General features: G+C 37.2%; 3 protein-coding genes and 1 long non-coding RNA gene across 4 annotated transcripts in view; 1 reads left to right on the top strand and 3 right to left on the bottom strand.

Annotated features, from left to right (window-relative positions):
- Positions 1 to 9316: 9316 nt before the first annotated feature.
- On the bottom strand, positions 9317 to 10374 carry LOC132101490 (uncharacterized). The gene is made up of 2 exons (XR_009423178.1): positions 10112 to 10374; positions 9317 to 9477 (listed from the first exon to the last, which is right to left on the bottom strand). It is a non-coding gene; the product is annotated as an uncharacterized LOC132101490 (long non-coding RNA).
- A 5290-nt stretch (positions 10375 to 15664) lies between these two features.
- On the bottom strand, positions 15665 to 22571 carry LOC132101488 (synemin-like). The gene is made up of 4 exons (XM_059506501.1): positions 21636 to 22571; positions 19958 to 20082; positions 18297 to 18367; positions 15665 to 18099 (listed from the first exon to the last, which is right to left on the bottom strand). Exons 1-4 carry the CDS (start codon positions 22431 to 22433, stop codon positions 15956 to 15958), a joined length of 3138 nt encoding a protein of 1045 aa, XP_059362484.1. The 5' UTR covers positions 22434 to 22571; the 3' UTR covers positions 15665 to 15955.
- Positions 22572 to 22778: 207 nt separating this feature from the next.
- Positions 22779 to 25000, top strand: part of pgpep1l (pyroglutamyl-peptidase I like) — a 2262-nt gene continuing 40 nt past the window's right edge. Inside the window, exons 1-5 of the mRNA XM_059506502.1 lie at positions 22779 to 23123; positions 23276 to 23328; positions 23696 to 23812; positions 23992 to 24218; positions 24302 to 25000. The exon at positions 24302 to 25000 is cut by the window's right edge and continues 40 nt beyond it. Coding sequence (XP_059362485.1) covers positions 23090 to 23123; positions 23276 to 23328; positions 23696 to 23812; positions 23992 to 24218; positions 24302 to 24488 — 618 coding nt within the window. The 5' untranslated portion in view covers positions 22779 to 23089 and the 3' untranslated portion in view covers positions 24489 to 25000. The remainder of the gene's footprint in view (positions 23124 to 23275; positions 23329 to 23695; positions 23813 to 23991; positions 24219 to 24301) is intronic.
- Positions 24337 to 25000, bottom strand: part of LOC132101486 (insulin-like growth factor 1 receptor) — a 105534-nt gene continuing 104870 nt past the window's right edge. The window contains exon 21 of the mRNA XM_059506496.1: positions 24337 to 24459. The gene's annotated coding sequence lies outside the window, so the exon portion shown is untranslated. The remainder of the gene's footprint in view (positions 24460 to 25000) is intronic.

Raw genomic sequence — 25000 nt, 5'->3', positions numbered from 1 at the left:
AATAATTTACTCACCTTCATGTTGTTTAAAATCTCTTTGACTTCATTTTTTTTCAGTGGAGCACAAAAGGAGATATTAAATAAAATGTTAGGGGCTAACAGACTCTCAGTGACAACTTAAGTGCATTTCTTGCCATGCAATGAAAGTGTGATGTTTCTCAAAACCTATTAAATTACAGCACCTATCCGCCCAGATCTGCTGTCTAGGTAAACAATTCCCTTTTTCTGAGACACATCCAAGCTCTAAACTTTTACAGATTCAGCATGAGCAGCAGTGCCAGTTTAGTAGAATCCCTCAATAATCTCACAGAAAGCAGATGTTAAGAATTACAGTATGATGACTCCTGCAGAGAAACTATCGCTTTAAGAGAGATGTGCTCAGTCTTTGACTGATAGCAAAGAGGTACACATGGAATAAATCTTATGTAACCTTATTATTGCACCAACATTCAGTATGATCCATTATGAATTAAATAAAGCAACCCAGGCATGTTCTCATTCAAAGTTCTGGTTTAAAAAATTCAGCTAGACACTTACTGATCATTATAGTAATTGTATGTTTTGTTTCATTTTTCTAGTTTAATGTTTTATGCTTGCAGTATGACCCCTGTATCCAAGAGCTTGTGAGTTGCCTGGCACTGAGCAGACTGGTTTATGGAAATTAGCATTTTGCAGTGGCTCATGCTCAGTCAAGACTGGCTAAAGCTTACTTGCAGTACAAAGGTAAAATTGTTAATTATTAAATGCATTTAATGAGATAGAAGTAATATACAGTGAAGCATTTATTAGGCAGTCATATGTAATGTAAACATATATAAATGTAACATGTTTACTACCTCCTAACAATCTATGACCTCCTGTTTCTCAGGTTGGGCATATCAGGCACAAGAACATGCATCCCAAGCACATGAAGTATTGCATTCCAGTCAACATGAGGAGAGAGTAAGCTGTCTCAACTGCTTCCTCACCATACATCAGACTCGTGGAATTGCCACTGTACTGCTTGGAAAATATCCTTGTTTACATGAACATCCAATGCAGTCATATTCATACAGAAGTGCATCTTAAGTGTTCAAATCCATTATAGGGACGTGTATATGACATTATTAAACTCCTCTATTGAAGTAGAAATAAATATAATTAATCAAACCTTGTTGTTTCAGATGATGTAATAATGATATAAATATGTTAATTCACTTCACCATTTGAACTTTAGCAGAAGCTGAGTCAAGCTTTCAGAAGGCAGAGATAGTCAGGGTGACATTGTAGCACCAGAAGCCATGGGGAAGGACAGAGTGGACATTGAGAATGAAATATTTACAAATTTAGCAAGGTACAGTGACATTTTAATCTTAATTGTTGTAATGGATTGCTGTAATGACATAGCTGGACTAACAAGAGATATTATCTAACATTAGATGGATACTACAGCGGGTAAAATAAGTACTGAGCCATCATCAATTTTTTCTCCGAAAATATTTTTCTAAAGGTGCTGTTGACATGTAATGTAATAAATTTCAGTAGTGCAATACTCATTCTATTTTATTACACATAACTTAATTGCTGAACTTACTTGTTTTGTTTTATTTGTATGAATGGATTACTTGGGTTATCAACATATGGTGAAAATTTCATGTCAACAGCATCTTTAGAAATATATTTACTGAGAAAAATGGTGACGCGTTCAATACTTACAGTGGCTTGCGAAAGTATTCAAACTTCTTTTTTTCCCCATGTTTTGTTATGTTGCAGCCTTATGTTATACTGCTTTAAATTACTAAGCAATTGATGGAGAAGGTCTTTGCTTAGAGTGGTGACCAATAAGCTGAAGTTCACTCTCGTGAGCTCCATGATCATATGTGGAGATAGGAGGAACCTACAGAAGGACAAACATCACTGCAACACTCCATCAACCTGTGCTTTATACCGGTGTGCCCAAACTCAATCATCTCCTCAGTGAAGACACATGAAAACACACTTGTCCTTTTTTAAAAAAGCAATCGGAGTAGAAGAAAAGCTCAATGAAAAAAAATATAGACATAGTCTAAATGAAAACCCAGTCCAGAGCATCCAGAACCTCAGACTGGGCAGAAGGTTCATCTTCCAACAGGACAATGAACCTAAGCACACAGCAAGAGTGGCTTATAGACCACTCTGTGAATGTCGTTGAGTGGCCCAGCCACAGCCTGGGCTTGATCCCAATCAATTATTTCTGGAGAAACCTGAAAATGTGCTTCTGCTCCCATCCAACCTGACAGAGCTTGAGGAGTGAACAGCTGAGGTGAAGAATGACAGATAACCGGCAAATGCTGATGTGCAAAACTTGTCGCATCATACTCAAAAAGACTAGAGGCTGAAAAAGTGCTTCAGCTAAGCACTGACTTGAATACTTATGGAATGTACTTATTTCAGGGTTTTTTTTTTTATAAATTTGCTAAGTTTTGACCGTTCTATTTTTGCTGTTATGGTGTATAGAGTGTGGATTGATGTGTGAAAAAAAACAATATAAAGCAGTTTAACATAAAGCTACAACATTAAACATGAAAAAAAATATTTACTTCATTTTAAATACAACCCTTAATAAATGTTTAAGTCTAGGAGGAAAGATATTAAATTTATATTTACCCTAAGAAACATCTCCAACCATCTATTTTCCCAGTCTGTTTATTGCATAATAAACACATGCACTTCTCTACAGGCTTAAAATATGACGTGGCAACCGAGTACACATTGATATTCACACAAAGCACTACAGTAAATCACATGCTGTGGTCTATTTCTTTCTTTCGACTTCTGCAGTTTCAAAGATCAGGTTCAAGTTTAAATCCATGTTTTTCCTGGCATCACACCAAGTTGACACTAGTGCAGTTGTAACTAAGAAACAGTTTCATATATGCATTAGAATTTGTTGTTATGCTACATTTAGATATTGGTCTCTTTTTTCTTTTTGCCAAGCACTCTGACCTCTGGCATTTCTTTAGTAATGCAAGTTAAAATCAGCAGTATAAGATATATTTTTCACCACAAGGTGGTGCTCCTCATCCACAAAATATCTTAACATTACAAAAGAACTGAAGCTTTATGATAAATTTCACAAACTTCTCTTTGTCTTGATAAATAGAAACAGAAACTTTTTTGTGTCTTATCATATATTAAAGCTGGCACAGGTAATGTGAATGTCACACTACTCTTTCCAGTTTGGTCTCATTCAGAGCAGAGCAGAAAAGCATCTCTGTACATTTTTCATGTGATTTTCCTACATTTCCTACATTTTCCTACATTTCCCCGCAAAGCAAAACCAAAAAGATCTTTTGTTTCACAGGGGTGATAATTCCCACAGGAGGACTTGATTAACTTCAATAGCTTGTATTGATCCTAGTGTTTTTATGGCTGTTCTCAGCAAGCTTGACTGTGACAATGAGCGACTGTGGTCTGTCTGCCAGCTGTGTTAATGTTGAGAGTGCAGAACGACAGAAGATCTCACTAGGCCATCTCAGGTTTTGTTATTGCTGCTCTGTTATGTAAGTAAGGGAATCTGTGCTAGAGAAGATGAATTGTTATACAGTAAAGCTAATTTATTGTGTACTTATAATATTATGTAGGGAAATTTGAGCATTGGTAATTTTTTGCTACCCATAGCAGATTGTGTTTTCATCAGTTCGTCAGCTGGTTTTGTTAGTCCCAGAAGAATGTGGGTATGTGAGTTGTGATGAAAGCTTTCTAATTCTTCTGCCTTTGACTGTATAGTTAGTGTTGACATATTTGAAATGAGCAGACCTGCGCTATCAACACATACCTCAACAAAACCCTGAAACAATGACACAAGCTTACAGCTTTTTCATCTGGATGGAGGCTGTGAGCGAATGAACATCAGAGTCAGCATATCACTAACATACTGACCTGATTCTCAACACATATTTACATCAGCATTTGTTGAACATTTGCTGGTTGGGAATATTGGCCTTGACAGAATTCATAAGTGAAGTGTATGTTTCCTTGTGTCTTTCCACACTCTAAGCCTGAGAGCAAACAAAGCTTAGAAGGTCAAGTCTTTAATTTTTGCTATGTTAAATCATCCATCCACTTAACATCCACTTGATGGCTGATAGAAAATCTGTCTCTTGATGAAAAAAAAGAAAAGAAAGGGATTGATAACAATGTATTACTTCTGCGGAACACAAAAGAAGATACACTATTACAAAGTTGACCTAATTTAAATAAAGTTAATAACTCGGCTAATAACTTTAAGTCTATTGAATTAAAAAATATTTGTCAAGATTAAAAGATTGTTTAGCAGTTAGGAATTCAAGAAGACTTTTTATATCGTTGATGATATGGCCATTATTTGTCTCTTAAAACTACAGGCAAACATATTATCCAAATATATTACATGAATGAAATGCACATGTATCTCAACACGCAAATCTCAAAAGTGGAGAAGATCAACAAATGTTAATTCACCAAAAATATGAACTCTGAACCAAATGAAAGCTAAGCAACAATTACAACAGCAGCTGCAGCATAAATCAAGTAAAATGTAAAGCAATAATACTTTTTTAATAAGTTGCAACATAATATTTTCAAGCTGCAATGCATGCTGGGAAATTGCACAATAATCAAATTGTTTATTCAGATGACTCAATATGGAAAGTATTTTGAAAAAATACTGGAGTATCTAAGTAAGGTCAACACACAACAATATTTGTTGAAAACATGTTTAGAATATTCTTGTCCAGTTCTCAAGAAAAAGAGAACTACTCTTACTAAAAAACCTTTACTCAAGCAACTTTTTTTTTCTTTTTTAAAGAGTGTATTGTGCAGAAACAGAACTCTTTTTTTGTCCAAATAACAAAAGTGAAAGGGGTCCAAAATATTCAACATTCACTGTATGGACAAAACATATATTTAAAAAAAAAATTGTCAAGCAGGTTAGGGACAACATGACATAAAAAGTTTCATTTTTAAGTGAACTATCCCTTTAAATCACTGCTCTGTAGTTTCTTTGGAAAAGTTATAAATTAAGTTGAGCTAAACTTGGATGGAGACTAAACTTAAAGTGCTGTTGTGCCAGTATGAAGTAATCAAAGTGTTTATTTTCAGTTTTTTTAAAGGCGACAAAGTCTTTTCTGTTGCTCTGTGTCTCTATTTATTCCTAATTTTGCCTGGCACTGCTCTCTATCAAGCCTGAGATCTTTCATACACAGTCTACGTCAGTATTGGTCTGTTAACAATTACTAAGCAGAAGGCTTGGGGGACTACTTGGCAGTTTATGTAAAGCTCCCTAATTGCATTACGCCCCTGCACAACGGACATTAAATCAGATTTCTCCATGCAGATTGTATCTCTCCTCCCACAGAGGATGCCTGAGAGGATGGCTGGTATTACACTGGTCCTGTGTGGCATAATACAGGATGTGTTTAGGTTTGTGTACCGAGGCAGTGCGGCAGTAGAGTTGGCACATCCTCGCTGCTGGGCCCCGCTGCCCCTAAAAGGAGGCCCAGAGTCTGGAATTTCTGATGCAACCTTGAAAAGTTGCCAGGGTGCTCCAGTACACACACAGATGTCTATGAGAAAACCTTGGTGTTTAAAATCTTTGCCATTTCGCAAATGTTTCCCTTGAGCGTTTTTCCCTGATTGCAGTAAATCCAATTGGACATTCAGATTAAGAGCGTTTTGATTTCATTCGAATAGAATGGATGTTCCAATCCTAAAATATACAGCATAGATTGAAGATAAGATGTGTTTACAGCTCCATCATCATTAAATTATGCAGATATGCATGAATTCTTACAAATTATGTGTACTGTCAGCCATCTATGTTGAAAATCCACTCGCTATTTTAGAAGTGCATAATGGGAATTCACTAATCACTAATCACTAATGTTTGTTTGTGAAGTTTTTTTTTGGTAATTAAAGGGGTAAGTCACCCTGTCAAATGTCAATTCTGTCATTAATTACTCACCCCTATGTCATTTCAAACCCGAAAGACCTTCGGAACACAAATTAAAATATTTAGGTGAAATCCGAGAGCTTTCTGACCCTCCATAGACAGAAATGAAACCGACTCATTCTAGGCCCAGAAAGGTAGTAAGGACATAATTTAAATAGTCGCAATGCACATTCATGAGAGTAACATGTATGAGTGTGGTGCTACTGACGCAGGAGGCAGTGTTTTGATGGAGAACTCTGATGCACTGTGCCAGGGGCGTAGATTACACGGGGGACGCGGGGGACGTGTCCCCCCCCCCCACTTTTAATATCGCGGAAATTCGTCCCCCGCACTTTTTCGGGCAAGTGTGTTCACATCATAGACTGTAAAAAATTCACATAAAGGTTTTCAAGAGCTGGTGTGAATAAATACAGATTTCAACTCAAAGAGACAGGATAGTCTGCGCATGACCGAGAAGGCGAAATGAACATCATAGAGGTAGTAACTCTCCTGCAGTGTGTGTTTCATTCATGCTCGAAGCCGGAGGGCGCTCTCGCGCAGAAAGTCATATCAGGAAACTCCTAATATGGGCAACAGCGTCCAGCTATCGCTGTATGAAAACAGTTGTTTTCGGTTTTGTTTTTTTCAAGTCCAAAAAAATCTCCAGCAGGTGATAAATAAAGTATATGAACAATGCAGTGCTAATTGATAGTGCATTTATTACAGTATATAAACTATTCTGCCTTAAAAGTGTTTGTAGTATATAAACAAATCATTATTATTTGTTATTGTCCAGCAGTCATAGATTTCTAAGCCAAAAAACAAACAAACAAACAAACAAAAAGCTAGAAATTAGAGAAAACTTAGTTGCGTTTAGTATCCACTACCAGTCAAAAGTTTTTGAACAGTAAGCTTGTTAATGTTTTTTTTAATTCTCTTCACCAAGCCTGCATTTATTTGATCCAAGTACTGCAAATCAGTGAAATTTTGAAATATATTTACTAGCCTATTTAAAATAGCTGTTTTGTATAAATGTTATTTATTCAGATTTCAAAACTGATTTATTTTGCATCATATCTCCAGTCACACGATCCTTCAGAAATAATTCTGATATACTGATTTGCTGCTAAAAAAAAGAAAAAGAAAAGAAAAATATTATGATAATGTTGAAAACAGCTGAGTAGAATTTTTTCAGGTTTCTTTGATGAATTAACAGTTCAGAAGAGCAGCATTTATCTGAAATAGAAATCTCTTGTAAAATGATGTCTTCATCATCACTTTTGATCAATTTAAAGAATCCTTGATAAATAAAAGTATTAATTTCTATAATTTATTTAACAAAAAAAAATATATATATATACAGTATACTAAACTTTTGAATGATATGGTGTATAATGTTGCGAAAGCTTTTTATTTCACATGAATGCTGATCTGTGGATCCTTCTATTCATCAAAGAATGCTGAAAAAATGTTCTCATCTATTTAAAATATTGATAATCAGCAAATCCGCATTAAGAATGTTTTCTGATTAATGTGACTGAAGACTGGAGGAATGATGCTGAAAATTCACCTTTGATCACATGAATACATTACATTTAAAATATACTAAGATAGAAAACAGTTATTTTAAATAGTATACATATTTAACAATATTACTGATTTTGCTGTACTTTGGATCAAATAAAGGCAGACTTGGTGAGCAGAAGAGACTTCTTTCAAAACATTAAAAATCTTACTGTTAAAAAACTTTTGACTATTAGGCTATATCAAAGTCCTTTTTTATAAACTGTCTCTGGCTATATAGATTACAGAAATGTTATATCGTAATGAAATTACACACACACACACACGCATGTATATATATATATATATATGTGTGTGTGTGTGTGTGTGTGTGTGTGTGATTTCTGTCCCCCTCACTCCTGAAAAGATGGCTACGCCCCTGCACTGTGCCTTTTTAAGCAGAGGATTGTACACGCATGCATCGTGGTATTCTTGTGAACATGCAATGAAGACTGAAACAGAAGAGAAGAATTTGTTGAATAAAGGTTTTTTTTCCACACAAAAAGTATGCTCGTAGCTTCATAAAATGAAGGTTGAACCACTGATGTCACATGGACTATTTTAACAATATCCTGACTAACTTTCTGGGCCTTGAACATGTCAGTTGCATTGCTGTCTACACTAGGTCAGAAAGCTCTTGGATTTTAATGTGAGTTCTGAAGATGAACGAAGGTCTTAGGGGTATGAAATGACATGAGGGTGTGTAATTAATGACAGAATTTTCATTTCTGGGTGAACTCGCTTTGACAGAAACTTTTCGGATTTTAAAGTACAATTTTAAGTAACAAAAGTTTTTTCTTTTTAATCTACAAAGATGCATTAAAATTTATCGAAAGCAACAGTAAGGACAAACGATTATTTCCAATGAATGTGTGTTATTGTGACTTTATATGTATTATACTATTGCTGTTTTTACTTCATGTTTGATCAGTTTAATGCAGCTTTGGTGAGTGTTTTCTTTTAAAAACATTTAAAATCTTATAGACTTAAAAAAAAAAACAGTCACTTGAACTAAATACTTTTTTATAGAACAGCATTGACTCTTCCGTACTTCATTTCTTCACAGATAGCAGACAGCAGTGAGTCTCTGCATTATTCAGGAGTGAGACTAGATGCCTAAAGGCTGATATTGAGAGAGGAGAATCAGACCTAATAAAGACATGAGCTCTTGTGTATTGAGTTCAGATCTGCAGGGCATGATTTGCTGCACTCCACATCTTAATAAAAGAAAGGAAAGCTCCTTGAAGGTTCAGAGCTGGTGCCACCATCTGATGCATCCTGTTTTTAACCAGTTCACATGAACAGGCATTTCTTGACCTCCTTCCTTTCATTGTTCTGGGATATTTGCTCATGCCTGGCATTACAAATAAGCCATTCTTAATATGATGGCATGCATAAGCGAGGTCAACAGTGTGCTGTTTGTGACATTGTGGATAGATTTCATGATAAATGACATCTTTGTGTCCGTGCTGTGTTCTGTAGGGTGTGCCATCGGCAGGGAAGGCCTGAGAAGGCCCTCAGTCAATGTGAAAGAGCCTTGGAGCTGCTTCAGGAAGAAGCTCATCTCAGTCAGATCTGCTGTGTTTGCAGAAACATGGTGGCTCTGGATAGAGACATCTCAGACATCTGGATAGAGCCATTGAGCATCTCCTACAGGTAAACACCACAGGGATTATTCTTGTCCAGTCCTTCAGAGAATTACACTGTACTGAAATCATATTAAAACAGATGAACGAGATGAATAACCTTATGTAGAAATGTCAAACCCATTTTTAAAGTCAACTTAATCCTGCTTTAAACACCAATATTGGGGTAAACAAGGAGGAAGCATATATAGTTTATTAATTTCATCCATCAGAGGCCTTTAGATGGCACACACATACACTAAATGGGCAAAAGTTTTGGGATACCTGATCATATGGAGACATTATTATGGAGTTAGTTTCCCTTTTTGTGACTTTAACAGCTTCTAGTCTTCTGAAAAGGCTTTTCACGAGATTTTAGAGTGTTTCTGTGGGAATTGTTGCTTATTCATCCAGTAGAATATTTGTGAGGTCATGCACTGATATGCCACTGGGATTTACTCTGCTCTGTTCCAGAATATTCCTATTTCAAATCAATCAAATATCAAATAATAATATATGAATAAATGCTATTCATACAAAAATCCAGGAAAAAATGTATCAATGTTTCTGCAAAAATATAAGCAGTTATAACTGTTTTCAACATTGATAATAATAATAATAATAATAATAAGAAGAAGAAGAAGAAGAAGAAATGAATTTATGATTATCTGGTGACACTGAAGACTGAAGTAATGGCTGCTGAAATGGTAAACAGTTATTTTAAATTATAATAATAATATAGTTTTTTCTGTATTTTCATCCAAATAAATCCAGCCTTGGTCTGGGTTTCTTTCAAAAACATTAAACAGTTTTAAGGACCTTGAACTTTGGAACAGAAGTGCATGAAATTAGTAATTAGGAAATATTAATCAAATGGCAATATTGACAAAAAAGAATCACTCACTGCTATTGCCTGGATGAATCTAATAAGGTATCTGAAACCAAGCACCAATGTGAAGTTAGACCAAAAAAATAAATAAAGGATTTCTATAAACCATTACATTACATGACACTGTATTCCTCCACAAGCCATAGTTGCCCAGTGGTTGTGTTTTTGACATCCTCAGTCTAATGGTTTTTTAAACCTGGACCTTAGAGTTATTTAAAGTCGAGAACGCTTGATATTTCCCATGTTTCATGGTGGGTGTGATATGTGATACATCTCTATTCAAGTCTCTGTATCTCTCACTCCCTCTTCTGCAGGCTCATTCCATAGCTCTTAGTCAGAGTCCTGGGGGTCTGGAGGGGGCCCAGATCGCTCACACTTCAGAGCCTCATCACAACAGTGAGCGACTGCATTCACAATAGTCTGTCTGTACGGGGGATTTAATTAGGCCCAGAGCATCACACAGAAATAATGAGATGTGTTATGAAGTTAAAATATTAGAATAATAAAAAAATAACAAATATGTATTATGAGCACAAGGCATTCTGTCATTTAGATGCCTTGCATCTGATCCAACATTTAGAGTTTGTCATTGGCGTAAATTGTATTTAGCAGGCTATACACAAGGAGAGCTAATCAAATGAAAAATATGATGATGTGTTGGAGTAGCTCTTCACGGGGTAGTGGAGGACTCATATAGTGTACAAAGGCATTAGAGGGAACTAAAAAAATGTGATTATGTTGATCTCTTTTTCTGTTTCAATAGATTCAGCAGCACACTTTTTTGTGGAGAGTATAAGTGCATATAGAAGTGCACTAGGCCCACAGGACACACTCACCCTATCTGCTCAATATGACTTCAGTCATTTCCTGCTACTCACAGGACAACAGGAGGTCAGCTTAAAATTTAGATCTGGATATGATGTATATTATAGAATAGATGCAGATCTTAATATTTGAACTACAGTTAAAGTTTGGGCTCATTCATTTTTTTCTCAGCAAGGATGCATTAAATTGATCAAAAGTATCACGTTTCTACAAAAGTAAACTGCTAAACTGTTTTCAACATTGATTATAATAAGAATAAATACTTGAGCATCAATCAGCATATCAAAATGATTTCTGACGGATCATGACAGTAACACTGAAGACTGGAGTCATGGCTGCTGAAAATTCTCTGTAATTAAATTCTACAATATATTCAATTAGAAAAATTATTTTAAATTGTAATAATATTTCAAAATATTACTGATTTTACTGTATTAATCAGATAAATACAGCCTTGGTATGCTTAAGTGACCATATATAAAAGTTTAGGGATTGATAATTTATTTTAAAAACCCTCTTGATCAACCTGGAGGATACGTTGCATATGATTCTGATGATATATAGTTGGGGTTATACTCTGTTTTGTGTTTCAGCGTTGTGCTGAGATCCAAATAGAGACTCTAGCCTATAAGAAGAACACGTTTGGTGAGCTGAGTGTAGAGGTGGCAGAAGCGCTGCAGCTGATTGGTGGAATGGAGATGACACAGGGTCAGTTGAGACACGCCCACAGGACCCTAAAGAAGGCGAATCAAATATAATGCATGATCACTATGCTGTAGGAATTGTCTGTTAGCTGTTAACTAGAGCCTGAGCAACTGCAGTTTGCACTAAAAGAGATCTGAACAGCTATTTCAACCGAAGTCTCTGAGGACCTTATGTCCACAGAGCTATGCTCCAATCTTGGAGTGTAGCATGAATAATATTTCTCCTCAGAGGGGATGCTTTTTCTGATATAAAACATTCCAAGGGATGTGTTCTTGATCTTTCTGGACTCAGCCAGACATTTTCATGTTCATTGATACATTGCCGAATGCTGTTAAAAGGCCACTGAATCTAGTTAAAAGGAACTTCATGAGACCTTTCGCCTGACCTTTGTGAAGTAAAGTAATATTCTAAATTGATGTCTTCTAATTTATATATGTACTAACATGTACATATAGAATAAATGTTGCTTTGGACAGTATATTTGTTTTGGTAACTTGTTCTTTATTCAAAGTTATTTATTCTCTTTTAGCAGTGTCAGTGCTCTTAGCAACTGATGCAGGAAGAAGATCTAAAACATTAGGTCTTTTATTTACATTCCAAACGTCTTTTGTAAGTCCTACATATGCGAATGGCTTGTATTCTATTTTGATATGGTCACACTGAAACCCCCTCTTATAATATGATGACTGTTGATCTTTGGAAACCTGTCCCCACTTGTCTGTAAATGAGCACTGTTGCTATGTTTCTTTGTTGTCATATTGAAGTGCTCCATTTTGGAGATTGTGAATCAGGGGTCCCACGTTCTGCACTTCCTCAGGCTACTAACCTTTCCCCGTTACCTCTGACAGATATGGGCAGCTTATATCGGGTTCTTTCTCCTGTAAACATGACAGCAGCTGCAGCAGAGCAACACACTCCTAGTTTAGACTTTGGCCTAAAGCCAGGGGGTTGTGGTTAAAACAGAAACAGGGATTTAAATAAGCAATAATAAAGTTCGATTTTATATCTGTATTGTATGTTTTTTTTTTCTGTATTAAAGGAAGTTTTGTGTGGACTTTAGACACATACGCAGTCATTTGTAATAGATGCACACACTTTTGAGAAACGCTGTGACTGTTTTCCCATTGAAGTGGGCCCCATGACATCACTTTTGCCTGCGGAGAGTGATGAAAACACGGACTGAGCCTTTTCAGTCATCAAGGAAACTTTGAACAGTACTTTCCTTTGTCTTTTTTGGAAAGACAAAAATGTCATGTCATCATTCCGAGTGTTTTTCTTCCAAACCATTGCTGTTGTTGTTTTGAAGATGTCGTTGAGTGAATGAGTGAGGGTTTATTTGAGGAAATGAAGTGGCTTGGCCATGTATGCTGCAATATCTGTTTGCCAAAGGCACTTCTCCTCTCTACTATGTTTATGAAATCAGAGTCAGGCCGTCCACTACCTCTTGAGTCCCACACATTAGTAAAGCTTACATGCTTAGTTTTTCATTTTAAGAGTTATTTTATATATATATAGCCAGTTCTTTATTGTTCACCAAGCTTTTCAATCCTTTATGGGAAATCAAGATAATTTACGAAAGGATGAAAATTAATTCAATAATGTCTGTTAAAGTCCAATGTTTGATTGCATTTTCAGTATTTGGCCATTTGGGTTGTTCATGGATCATGTGTCATGAACGTGTCATTTAGACAAAAAATTATACAAAGGTGTAAATCCTGTAACTGGTCACAAGTCATCAACTTTCTTTGTTTTTGCCTTCACTATTTAATTTTAAAATGGTCCTGCGGTTGACAGATTAACAACATGAAAGTTCAACTATTCCTCATATGAAGCTTCACATGCTATATGGTCCTCAGAACAAGAAAACCACATCCACACAAAGAACCATGAACATGCCGTCTCTGAGTTCCAGTCACACTATAGCAGTAAGTCAAAGTGCACTCTAAAAATGTGCTTTCAGTGCAGTACACTGACATTTGACTTGAATGTACTATATTAGTGAGAGTGAATATTATTTATATATGAGGCATTTAATGCTTTTATGTGCATTTTTAGGTCACCAGAGGTCGGTGAGAGACGAAAGGAAAGCCGTCTTGAAACAAATATTCTCCATTCTGTGCAGTGGTATCATCTGCATCTAAGGTAACATCTAGCATGTCTAACTCATAATAGCATGGATCTAATGAATGTGTCATGAAGCATCAGGGATGTTTGACCTCATCTTATATCACCCAGGGAAATCTGTGGACTGGAAAAAAACAAGGCAATATTTCTAGAACAGCACACAAGCTTCACTGTGTGTTCAATCTCTGTTGCTGATCCTCAGAGTGGTTGGCAAGGTGACTACCTCTGCACTTCAAAAATTGAGAACTGTTCAGCGGTAATTTAATACACCGTCACAGAGGTTTCTGCAAATAATTCCTGACTGGAGAGCTGCAGGAGTTTTAGAGTCTTGTATTATTTCTGAGAATTGAACAGAACTCTCAACATGAATTTGTAAGAGCTTGTTTATTGTGTTTGCATCTAAACCATTGTTCACACAGTGAGCAGACTAGTCTTTTCCTTAAGAGTACAACACACAACATACATTTTGTGAATTTTCATTTAGCAAAAATGCATCTGTAATCTGCAATCACACACCAATGTTTGCTATGGCAGTAAATCCTGTATAGCATATTGTAAATCTGTAAATGAACAAAATGAGGTTTCACACAGTGTTAGTTGAGTCATATAACCCTATGCATAGATTCAGACAAAATACAGCAGGTGCTGAAACACCATCTCAAGGGATGAAGATAAATGGTTAATGATGTAATCAAATTTGAACTAATCCTTAATCACTTATCATGTATGTGTTTAGATTACTATAATAGTTTAGGATAATACAGATATATGAAAAGCTAAATGAAATTAATATGATGTAACATGCTTCCTCATTCTAGATCTTTTTTTATCCCCATCACTGTTAATAGGCACAGGACAGTCACCATTTGAGCATCTGATGACGTTAACATGCATATCTGTTAAAGATAATATAAAAATAGAGGAAAAAGCACAGGCTTACACTTTAAATCTTCAGACTAAAGCGGTTACACTATTTTACCTGGAGGTGTAAATGGCAGAGTATGAATCCCAAAAATAGACTCTCATTAGACACCCCCCTTTAGTGAAGCTGAATCCTCATTCTGCGTAATGGATTGTGTCACAGACTTAATGGCACCGAATAGCTATTCTGGAAGCATTTACGCACTTCTGTGTAAGCTGCCTAGCACTTATTTTTAATGTGATTTCTACGATCAAACTCCTCCCTCTCCTGTACTAGAGCAACTCTACAGTACTAGAGCAATGAAAAATGTGTTGTCCTGGAAGAGCAGGATCACTAGATTAGTCCTCGCTGGTCTAATGCCATTTAAGGATTAAGAGATCCCTGGGAGACAGGAAGGACAGTCTAGTGCTTTTCGCCTTCAGTAGAGCAATACAGTGACTGTGGCCAGTAGACCACTATATAAACTGATTTCATGGGCGTGACCAACAATATTCAAATGTGTTACTGAAAATATCTGTGATACTAGGAATAAAGTTTGGAAGAACTCACAAATAAATGGCCAATTAAAGAGAGGACTACTCTACAATTTCTGCATATTATTGTAAATGTCTCCATCTGTTCATTCTTTAATACGATGTATCATATAAAAACTTTTAAAACATGCCAAGATTGCTTTTGCAGTGCTGTGGAAAGAAGAACAAATTGTGTCTACAATGTATATCTTTAAGAGGATTGCTACTTGAAAGCTGAAAAGAAAACAATATATTTCACTATTTCTGTGCTTAGATAAAGCTCTCACTATATGAAAATGAAGTAAAACAAAATGTCCAGATAGTAAATACAAAAATATACTTCAAGATCAAACAAAAACTGTATTAAAATGATTAGCTTTAGCTTTGTTAACATTTTAGCTACTGAATGTCAGATACACTGCTATTTAAACGTTTGGGGTTTTTGAAAGAAGTCATTTATGCTCACCATAGCTGCATTTATTTGGTTTAAAATTATAGTAAAGTGAATTTTTTTTTTTTCAAATGACTGTTTAAGTACATTTTAAAGTTGATTATATTTAATTAAAAAAATCTTAGTTACATTTTCAGCAGCCGTTGCTCCGGTCTTCAGTGTCAGAATCATTTATTTAAAACAGAAACCATTATTAATGTCTTAACTGTCACTTTGGATCAATGTAATGCATAATTTCTGAATAATTTTAATTTTACTGACCCCAAACTTTTGAACAGTGGTTGTATAGTCATGATAGGCCATGGATTTTGGATTATGGTTTACAACTCCTTATTTAATTTGTCCAGTTCATAACTAATTATGTGTTTGACTTGATATTTTGTGTAATTTCAATGTTATTTCATTATGATATCACTCTTTGGGGCTTTCGAGATAAACAGTTGCGATTCTTTTCTCATGACAGACCTTCAAGTGGGGGTCAATCATCTGGGTCTGTGGGAACTCAGTAGCACTGCCACCTCTTTGTACTTCGACAGCTCCTCCGCTCGCTGATGCAGAAGAGCCGTTGTTCACGTCCATCTGAAAAGTAAAAGATTTCTCACTGGGGCCCAGCTTGATGTGTTTTTCTGTCTTGCCAGCCTCATCGGTTGAGCTCCATTGTCGGATTTCTTGGTCGTCGGTCATCCATGGCATTCCCTCCGTTTGAATCTCCTCCTGGGAAATTTTCATAGTGTATCCTGCACCAGCTCCTCCGCCGATAGCCTGCTGGAGCTTTGGGTGGGATGAGCTTAGTGCTGCCATTATCTGCTCTTCAGATAGATCATCTCCTTCAGCTTCCAGCAACCCGGACTCCTCCAGTGTCTGGGAAACATTAAGCTCTGCTACAATGGTCATGGTTCCATTGTCTGTAACTTGTTCTACCTTTTTAATGTCCACAGAGACATTTTCTGGAGTCTCCCTACCTTTCGTAAAAAAGGCAAGCTCTTCCTTGAGGGCTCCAGATACAGTGTCTTGGATTTGCTCTAATGCTCCTCTAAGCTGCTGTTCAGGGTCTAATGTGTCCTCCCTCAAGATCCCCATTATGGACTGTTGCAGTGTGGGAGAGACATGCACCTCCTCTTCAATTATGCAGTCTTGGATATTGTCTCTCAAAAACGAGTGCTCGAATTCAGGTGATTCTCTGTAACTGTGACCTTCAGCAGTGGGAAGTTTAGGGTCGTCTTCCTGGTAATATCTTTCATCAGACAGATCATCAACGACTCCATAATGGCAATAAGACATAAACCTCCCACCCTCCTCAGACTCTGACATATTGTCTTCAGGAGTGGAGACAAAGTACTCTTGTGAGTCTTGGCCATGTGAGAAGTAGGGTAAGCTTTCATCACTGGTAACTTCCCGAACCTGTACAGAGCCAATGTTTCCATATTGTGAGGCTTCAGGAGAACCACTCTCATCAGGTTCCATGGTCTTGGGGTCACTCTCTAGCTCCTCGATTTGGTAGAAAAATGATGAGGGATCAATATTTGGTTGTTTAGACTTAATCTCCACAGTCTCCTCTATTTCAATTTCACCTTCCTCATCAGAGTTCACCGGTTCTTCGATTATCTCCACATTCACTAACCTATTTTCCAAATTTTCACCTTGCCAGCCAAGACTCAGCAGGTTCTTGATCATGGTTCCTGTTGGGGTTCCTTTGATGTTCTCCAGGGTGACTTTCTTGACTTCCTTACTGAGAAGTTCCTCCAAGGCAGAATCTTCAGACAGGTCCACTTCCTCCTCTGTTTTAGATTGTAAGACAATCTGAGTCTTGGTGGTTCCATCCTCTTCCTCTGTTTTTTCCACATGATATGTGACATTTGAGTCAGGGGATGAGCTGACCTTAGCATCTAAACCAGCTGGTTTCATGGTTACAAACACCTTATGCCCTACATTTTCAGACCCTTTCCCATCTTTAGCTATTGATTCTTTCACATCCCTTCTTTCTTCTTCCATGGTTACCTTGGATTTTTCTTTATCTTGTTTGACATCAATTCCCTTTGCTTTTGGTTCAACTTCTTTCTGGCTTTTTTCTTCAGTGGTGGACTTGTTGAAGCTCACAGGAGGTGATATCACTTTCACTTGCTTTGGTTTCTCGATTTTTGAGGCTGTAGAGCTCTTTGTACTTTTGATTCTACAGGGGGTATGATCAAGTGATCCCTTTGAAGAGTGCTGTGAAATCTCTTTTCTCATAATTCTCTGATCTGTCTCTTCTCTTTTTAACTCAACAGAAGAGACTCCAGGCTCCAGGGTACTGGAAGCAGCTGCCTGCACTGCTTTGGTGAAGGAAATCATGTCCCGTCTTGAAGCAGGACTTTGCTGGGAACGATTTGATACACTGATAGGCACGATCCTGGAGGGTTCGTAAGAATGAAACTGACTTGACGTAGATGAGGTTCTCAGGCTGGAAATTGGTTCCATATATTTAACATCTGTAAAGGCTTTTTTTCTTATAGCTGGTCGACTTGCCGAATTGACAGACGCTCTTGGAGTGTAAGGATGGGCCGGCAATTTTATATCTACAAATACAAACAACAGACAGTAGATAGATTAAAATTAGGATGCTAACCATTTTACTTTCTAACATCTCTATGTATGATAAATTCAATTCATAATTATTTTTGTGGCATAATTAAAATAATGGTAATTCACAGATTTATTCAAATTTTAGTGTTGATAAAAGCATTATTTCATGCTGAATGTCACAAGCAAATACCTATTATTCTTTCTCTTGAATGCTGAGTAGACCACGATTGAGCATGTCTTCCTTCTTCTTCCAAGAGTGCCCTAATGAACATGACAATTCCGAAGGTTAAATAGGCCTATTTAAGGTCAGTCTAATTACAGTAAGCAGGACATTCAGTATCATGTACAAAACCTCAGTACTCTTTTTTCACCTCTTTTGAGACAGCTGACTACCTTCATGCTTTGCCATGACCATACAAAATGTCAACAATACTGAGGGCAACCAGAAAACCTACCAACCCCATGGACCTTTTCCCTAAGCAGAAACACAGTTAAGATCATTACTAACACTCCTCCACTATTTTGTTTAATTGGTTAAACAGGTCCTTGAGCACTTTAAACCTACATTGACAATGCTTTTACGTGAAAAATACATTGGAGAACCAAATCGAAGCAGATTTTGAGGAACTACATGCCGTATCCCTGTGAAGGTCCCCTGTGATTCCTCTGAAAGACTGAACTAAAAATAACTGCCACAATGGACCCTGTCTGTTTTCATTATGGCTTGCGATGTGCAACAAACAGAACATCTTCAGGCAAAAGAGACCAACCTAACTTTTGACACATATTATGAAGTGGGATTACATAAATAAGTAGCGGGTAAGACAACACAAAAATAGTTTAAGATTTGTAATCTATTGTTGTGTGGCTTTATTTAAACTCCACATGTAATTCTTCCATGTCCATTAGCTAATGCATCAGACAGCTTCAATGTTAAATGTACAGTGATTAAATCATAAAAACAGAGGAGTTAATCACTCTAACAAGGTAAGAGGGGTGGGGCTGTATGCAGACTTGCCAAATGGGCGGCATTCAGTTGCTCTGTTGCTGCAGTGACTAGAAGTAAAAATACATCTACGAGGCTTATGTTGGGGGTGTAAGGCTGTCAAACTTCACTACACATTTCTCTAAACAGACAACAGTCCAGTGTGTATATTCACATTAGTCCATGGAGAAAGTTTTAGATACCCAACATGGTGTATGTTTTTAGAATAGCAGAAAAGGGGCCATTCACTCATGCTTTCTTTTTTGCATTTACAAATGTGTGACATAAAGTAGGAAGTGAAATGGAAGGTCTTTTAACTTGAGCGCCATGTCATGCACGAGTTGCTGCACAAGATCACTCACAGCACAGTGGTCAAGATGTCCATCTAGCACGTTTTGATAGAAATACGTCAGAAAATCAGCACAGTGGAATGTATATATATATATTTCTGCGTGAACAACCCCTACCAATGAAATATAAACATAAGACATTTTAATAGCTTTCAAAGACCCCTGCACTAGTCCTTAGAGCAGTCATGCCAGCCAAAGCCATGAAGCAGAAGTAATTTTGGTATTAATATTTAACGTCACCAAGAGAATGTGGGAGGAGATTCATTTTAAGGGCACAGAAACAATTCATTCATCCGTACGCTATAAAATGACATAAGATCATAAACGGTACTTTAACAAATATAGGTTTGAGGGATCTTTTCGAAATTGGATGGATAGTAGAGGACCTCTGGAATCAATGAATGTGTGTGAATTATAAGAAAAAGAAAAAAAATATTGTGCTGATATGGACTATATTCAAGCCTTGAAGGCACTACTTGGTCATTTAAGCAACATTTGATTTTGTAGAAGTTCTACCTGTACGCAGCCACTTCCAGTGAAAGGCCCATCTTGACCTGTAAGAGATCCTGATGGTCCTTCAGCTTCTCTGAGATGGTGTTAGACAGCATTCTGCGCTCATACTCCAGTTCTTCAATGATAGCCTGCAGGACAAGAAGTTAGGCTAGACTATTTTCTCTTTTACACAGCGTTCAATTGAAGATAAAAGACTAGTGTTTCTTCTAAATGAATGTCATATGTGATTAGAAAGCCATTGGTAAATTTCAGTTTAATTGATCTTTCAAACTCAGTTATGGCTTTTCATTAATGCACTTAGTAGTATACCATTTAAATTATGAAACCTATTTTTATCTCATCAGTATCTTTCGTATTGATCCAAAGTATATATTTGGGGGCAACTCTTTGTGTAATGCACCTGTTTGAAAGCTCTTCCAACATTACCCCCTGATGAAACAAGAGACAAGTGTTTTCAATGACCGGAGGGTTATCTGCTTTAAAGTTAATTTACAAATCAAATACACAATATGTTACATTCCTTTATATTTTCCTTTTACTCCAGTGGCTCCACACCCTCCATCACATACTTGTGATCTCAAGTGGTAGCATAAATGTCACCGCTTTTAAATATTAGCTACGTTTGCCTTGCGCATAAGTATTACACAGCACTTAAATCTTTTGTCTTGAATAATTGTATCAGTAAATGGTCATCTGTTATGGTTTTGAATATTCTGAATAGTCTGAATATTTGGCACTCAATAGGCTAGCTGCAGGAATATGTTAAGACTGACTGACATCCTCCATGCAGCTTATTTAATTTAGCCCACAGTGACACAACACTTTACTGATGCTTGCACTTTGCTTCAGTAACTGCACATTTGTCACTCTCCCAGGAGAGAGGCAATCATGAGATAAACCATTAATGCTCAATTTCATCAAAGCACATTGAGCTAGAGATGATAAACATGGATATTGGCAGTGTGTGTGGAAGTGCTCTCACTTAAGCTCCTAAGCGGCCCATTGAAAGAACAGGTGTTGGGATAATGTTCATTTAACTTGATGACTGCTTGGTTTCCATTACTGTGTGGGTATGTTTTTTTTTTTTTTTTTGTAATCTTTTATTTTATTTCTTGGAAGAATTGTGTGATATGATTTGATATATCCTTAAAGTCCCTTTGGCAAAGACTGTTTTCTCGATTCTCGATGTGATCATATCACATATAAAAAATAAAATAAAAAATAAAAACTTTTATATATGACAACAATTTTATATAATATTTTTATCATATTTATGAAAATGTTTTCGAAAAATATATTAAATGTATATTTTAAAAATGTATTTGATCATCAAGTTACTGGGCCAGTTTATGAGACATTTTATGTTTAAAACGACGTACTTTTTACTTTGAAGTAAATTTCATCAAATGTATCAAATAGGTAGCAACAATAACATGGGATTTGTGCCAAAATTATTATTATTATTTTTTAAAGCCAAGGGACACCAGTGTGTATATTATGTGCCATGCCCTGCTGCTGTCACTAGGACAGAGCACAGTGGGTGTGGCGCTCTTTTTGGAGGAGCATTGTAGGCTACATCCTACGCAATCTCTGTTTTTTTTACCTAAAAGGATGCCAGGAAATCTGTGGGAATGTGTTTTTTTAGCTTTTTTATTAATAGAGGACCTTGTGATATACCCACCTGATACTTGCAGATCTCAGCTCTGAAATTTTCTTGCATGTTCATGAGCTGCTCCTCAAGGTTCAACTGCACTTTGGTTTGTTTCTCAATCTCGTCATGCAGCCTCTTGAACTGTGAAGCATATTCCCTCTTTTCCCTCTGAATGTCGTCGAGCCTCGCTTGGTCTGCTTTTATAGACTCTTCGATTTCCTCGACCTTCAGGCGGTACATGTCCAAAGTCCACTGCCAGTTTTCAGTGAAGTTGGCCGCATATTCCTGCACCTCTTCCATCGTAACTGCTGGAGGTGCGTGATACCTTTGAGTCACGACACGTACAGTTCGGGAGTGCGCCTGGTCCCTCAGATGGGCGATTTCCTTTCTATGGGCATCTTCCAAAAACTTATATTCGTTTTCAAGCTCAATGAGGCGATCTTCCAAAGCACTGTTGGTCTTAATAGCATTATGGAGCTGCCTCTCGCAGCCTTTCAGCTCCGTGTCGACGCCTTTGCTCACCGAAGCCTCCTCTGAACGCATCGCTTGAAGCATCTGAAGTTCATTGCGCAGCTTCTGGCGCTCCATCTCTGCTCTGCATTTCTCGAAAGATAACCGCTCCACCAGTCTCCTCATTTCCCTTAGCTCGGACATGTGTTTGTTTTCCCATTCTCCAGACCTGTTTTTTCGGATTGTATTAATTTCGCTTATCAAGCTGGCATTTTCTTGTTCCAACTGTTTTGCACGCATTAGGTACTGGTTGAGTCTTTGGTTGAGCTCCTGCAGTTGGAGCTTCTCGCTCTCAAACGGTTCCCTCATTCGAAACATTTTCCTTTGTAATTTAGTGAATCTAATAGCTTTGGTTTACGCTTAAATGTACTAAGCTTATCAGTTATGTCGTTGTCATCAGTGTTCCGCGTCGGTGAGAAGCGCAGGGCGGAGGCAGAGTCGAACAAGTGCGGAGGATTTGAGATGATCCTATGTCCCGTTAGCGAGTACTACTATGGTAACGGTTAAGCTTATGAATATTAATCACGCAACGCGACGTTCGTACGGTAGGGCGTATGTGATTGGCTGAAACAAATCTGCGCGAGACAGTTTAATATTAATTAAGTCATGTGACTGGACGCCCTGGGGAGTTTGCTGTTTGCTTAACAACGTCAGCACACTGTAATTAATATTCATGAATCAGTCCTTAGCCATAGTAGGTTGTACAAACTCCGTCCCGTCCAGTGAGATGTTTGAAGGAGTGCGTCTTTAGCTCTATGATAGGATATGAGATGGCTCTCCCATGTGGAGAAAAATGGACAATGCACTCCCTCTTGTACAGCCCCAGTTGCGCAAAGTGTCACTTTCGGTAATAGCCATAGGTACAAGACATTAGAATATATAATATTACAGTTGTATGATTTGCGTTACTTTCATCTTCAGTTACAAAAAAGGTGGTAACCCGTTGAGTTCAAATATATTAAAGCCTCATCTCGATGGACACTTCTTACGAAATTGTAGTTGTAACAGGTAAGGTGGATTATTCTGGGTTGTTACGTCGAGCGAAAGTTGCGTTGCAGTTGCAATGGGTTCGCTGTTTATCTTATAAAAAAGCTTCGTCGTAAACTCTTGTTACTTTACGTCACACCAAACGTGGTTTATTTATCTATCTGTTTTACTAGGTTTTAGTCCTTTCCGACAATATGTTGTGAATCCAAGTTGGGAGGCAGCTAAGGTAGGCCTACATCAAAGCCATTTTTGATAAGCAGGTGGTCATGTCTAGACACCATTAAAATAAATTATTATTAAATTCTAAAGTGTGTTTGGGCAATCTGGCCAAATTATAGGAGTAATCATCCAATCCCTTTTTTTTTCTTAAACGAAGAAAACAAAAGGCACCCTTTTGTGTTTTCTTTTTGTATCTCGTTTTAACAGAATGCTATTTTAAAGGTTGAAAAAAAGAATACAAATAATATTTGAAACTGATGAACATGGTATAACAATACTTATACCATGTGCTTACAATACAGCTACTGTAAAGTCATTATAACTTCTCGTCAGTCACATGGACGCACTATGGCCACACTTTGTTGTTTAAACAGGGTTTGAAGATGGCAGGACTTGGATTGGGCATAGAAATCCATATTAAGGAGATTCCTGTCAGTTATGCAAAATCCCAACAAGTCCTTGATGATATCTGGCAGACGATGACTCCAAAGGTAATTTTAAACAGGTAAACTAATATATACACACTGCTGAGGAACACTACTTCATCACAGAGGAGAGATTACAAGATGCTTTGTTAAACATTATGAGATTATGTGTCTTAACACTGAAGGTATTTTGATAAAAAAGAGTGGAAAGAGTGATAGAGAGATTTTCTCTTTGTGATGGGCAGGTTATTATCCATTTGGGCATAGCTCCAGGAGCCAAAGGCATCACATTGGAGCAAACAGGGAAGAACCACTGCTACAAAGACAGGGATGTGAGTGGTCTGTGCCCTGATCATCACTGCTGCATTGAGGGAGGACCAGACCGACTGGACTCCATCATAGACATGAGGTCCCTTAGCAAGCATTTAAAAAGTATGGAGCTTGATGTCATCTACTCTAGGGACGCTGGGAGGTATTAAATGTGCTACTTTTATTTGTGAATACTGTTGTTGAGTTAACAAATGCATACACTAACAGTAAGTTTACAACCTGCAGGTACCTGTGTGATTTCGTATACTACTATTCACTGTACCGTGGGCAGGGAAAGGCTGTGCTGATCCATGTGCCAGCCTCAGGGAGCCTGGCAAGCCCAGAGAGACTGGTACCACAACTCCAGACCATCATCCAGGCTGTGTTACACCAGCTGGACCATCCTGCACACACACAACCTCAGGACAGGTAGAAAACATCCTCCACAAAACATAATCCTATCACAGATTACATAACACCAATGCAATGTGACACGCGACACAGGCCTTCAGACTCATTCATTTTTTTTTATTCAAAATTTAAGAAAAAAAGAAAATACATGAACATTTTCTTCAGATATACATTAAGCCAATGGCATGTAAAAAGTCTACCATCTCAACTGGTGGTGAGGAGAAAAATGAAAAACAGGAGGCCTTAGATACATAATTTACAAGAAGACAAGAATACCAGCCAAACCGTTTCACCATCAGCTTCTATCAATGCAGTGGCACAGAGATTTTTATTTTTCCTCCTTTTTTCATTTCTTGTTTTTTTTGTGAAAGGAAAATAAAAAGTGTTATTAAACTCTTTTCAGTACAGTAGATCAAGGCCCCTTTTGAAATTTGTCGGAATGCCAAGCAAAAACAACAGTGCCTGGGAAATAATGTCTGTGAAACCTCAAGCTCATTATTGCAATTAAAATGCATACATGCATCTTTTCTAAAC

This window comes from Carassius carassius, chromosome 23 (genome assembly GCF_963082965.1).
Source record: "Carassius carassius chromosome 23, fCarCar2.1, whole genome shotgun sequence".
NCBI classification, from domain to species: domain Eukaryota; kingdom Metazoa; phylum Chordata; class Actinopteri; order Cypriniformes; family Cyprinidae; genus Carassius; species Carassius carassius.
Note: the sequence above shows the minus strand (reverse complement) of the source record. Positions and strands in the feature narration are given on the sequence as shown.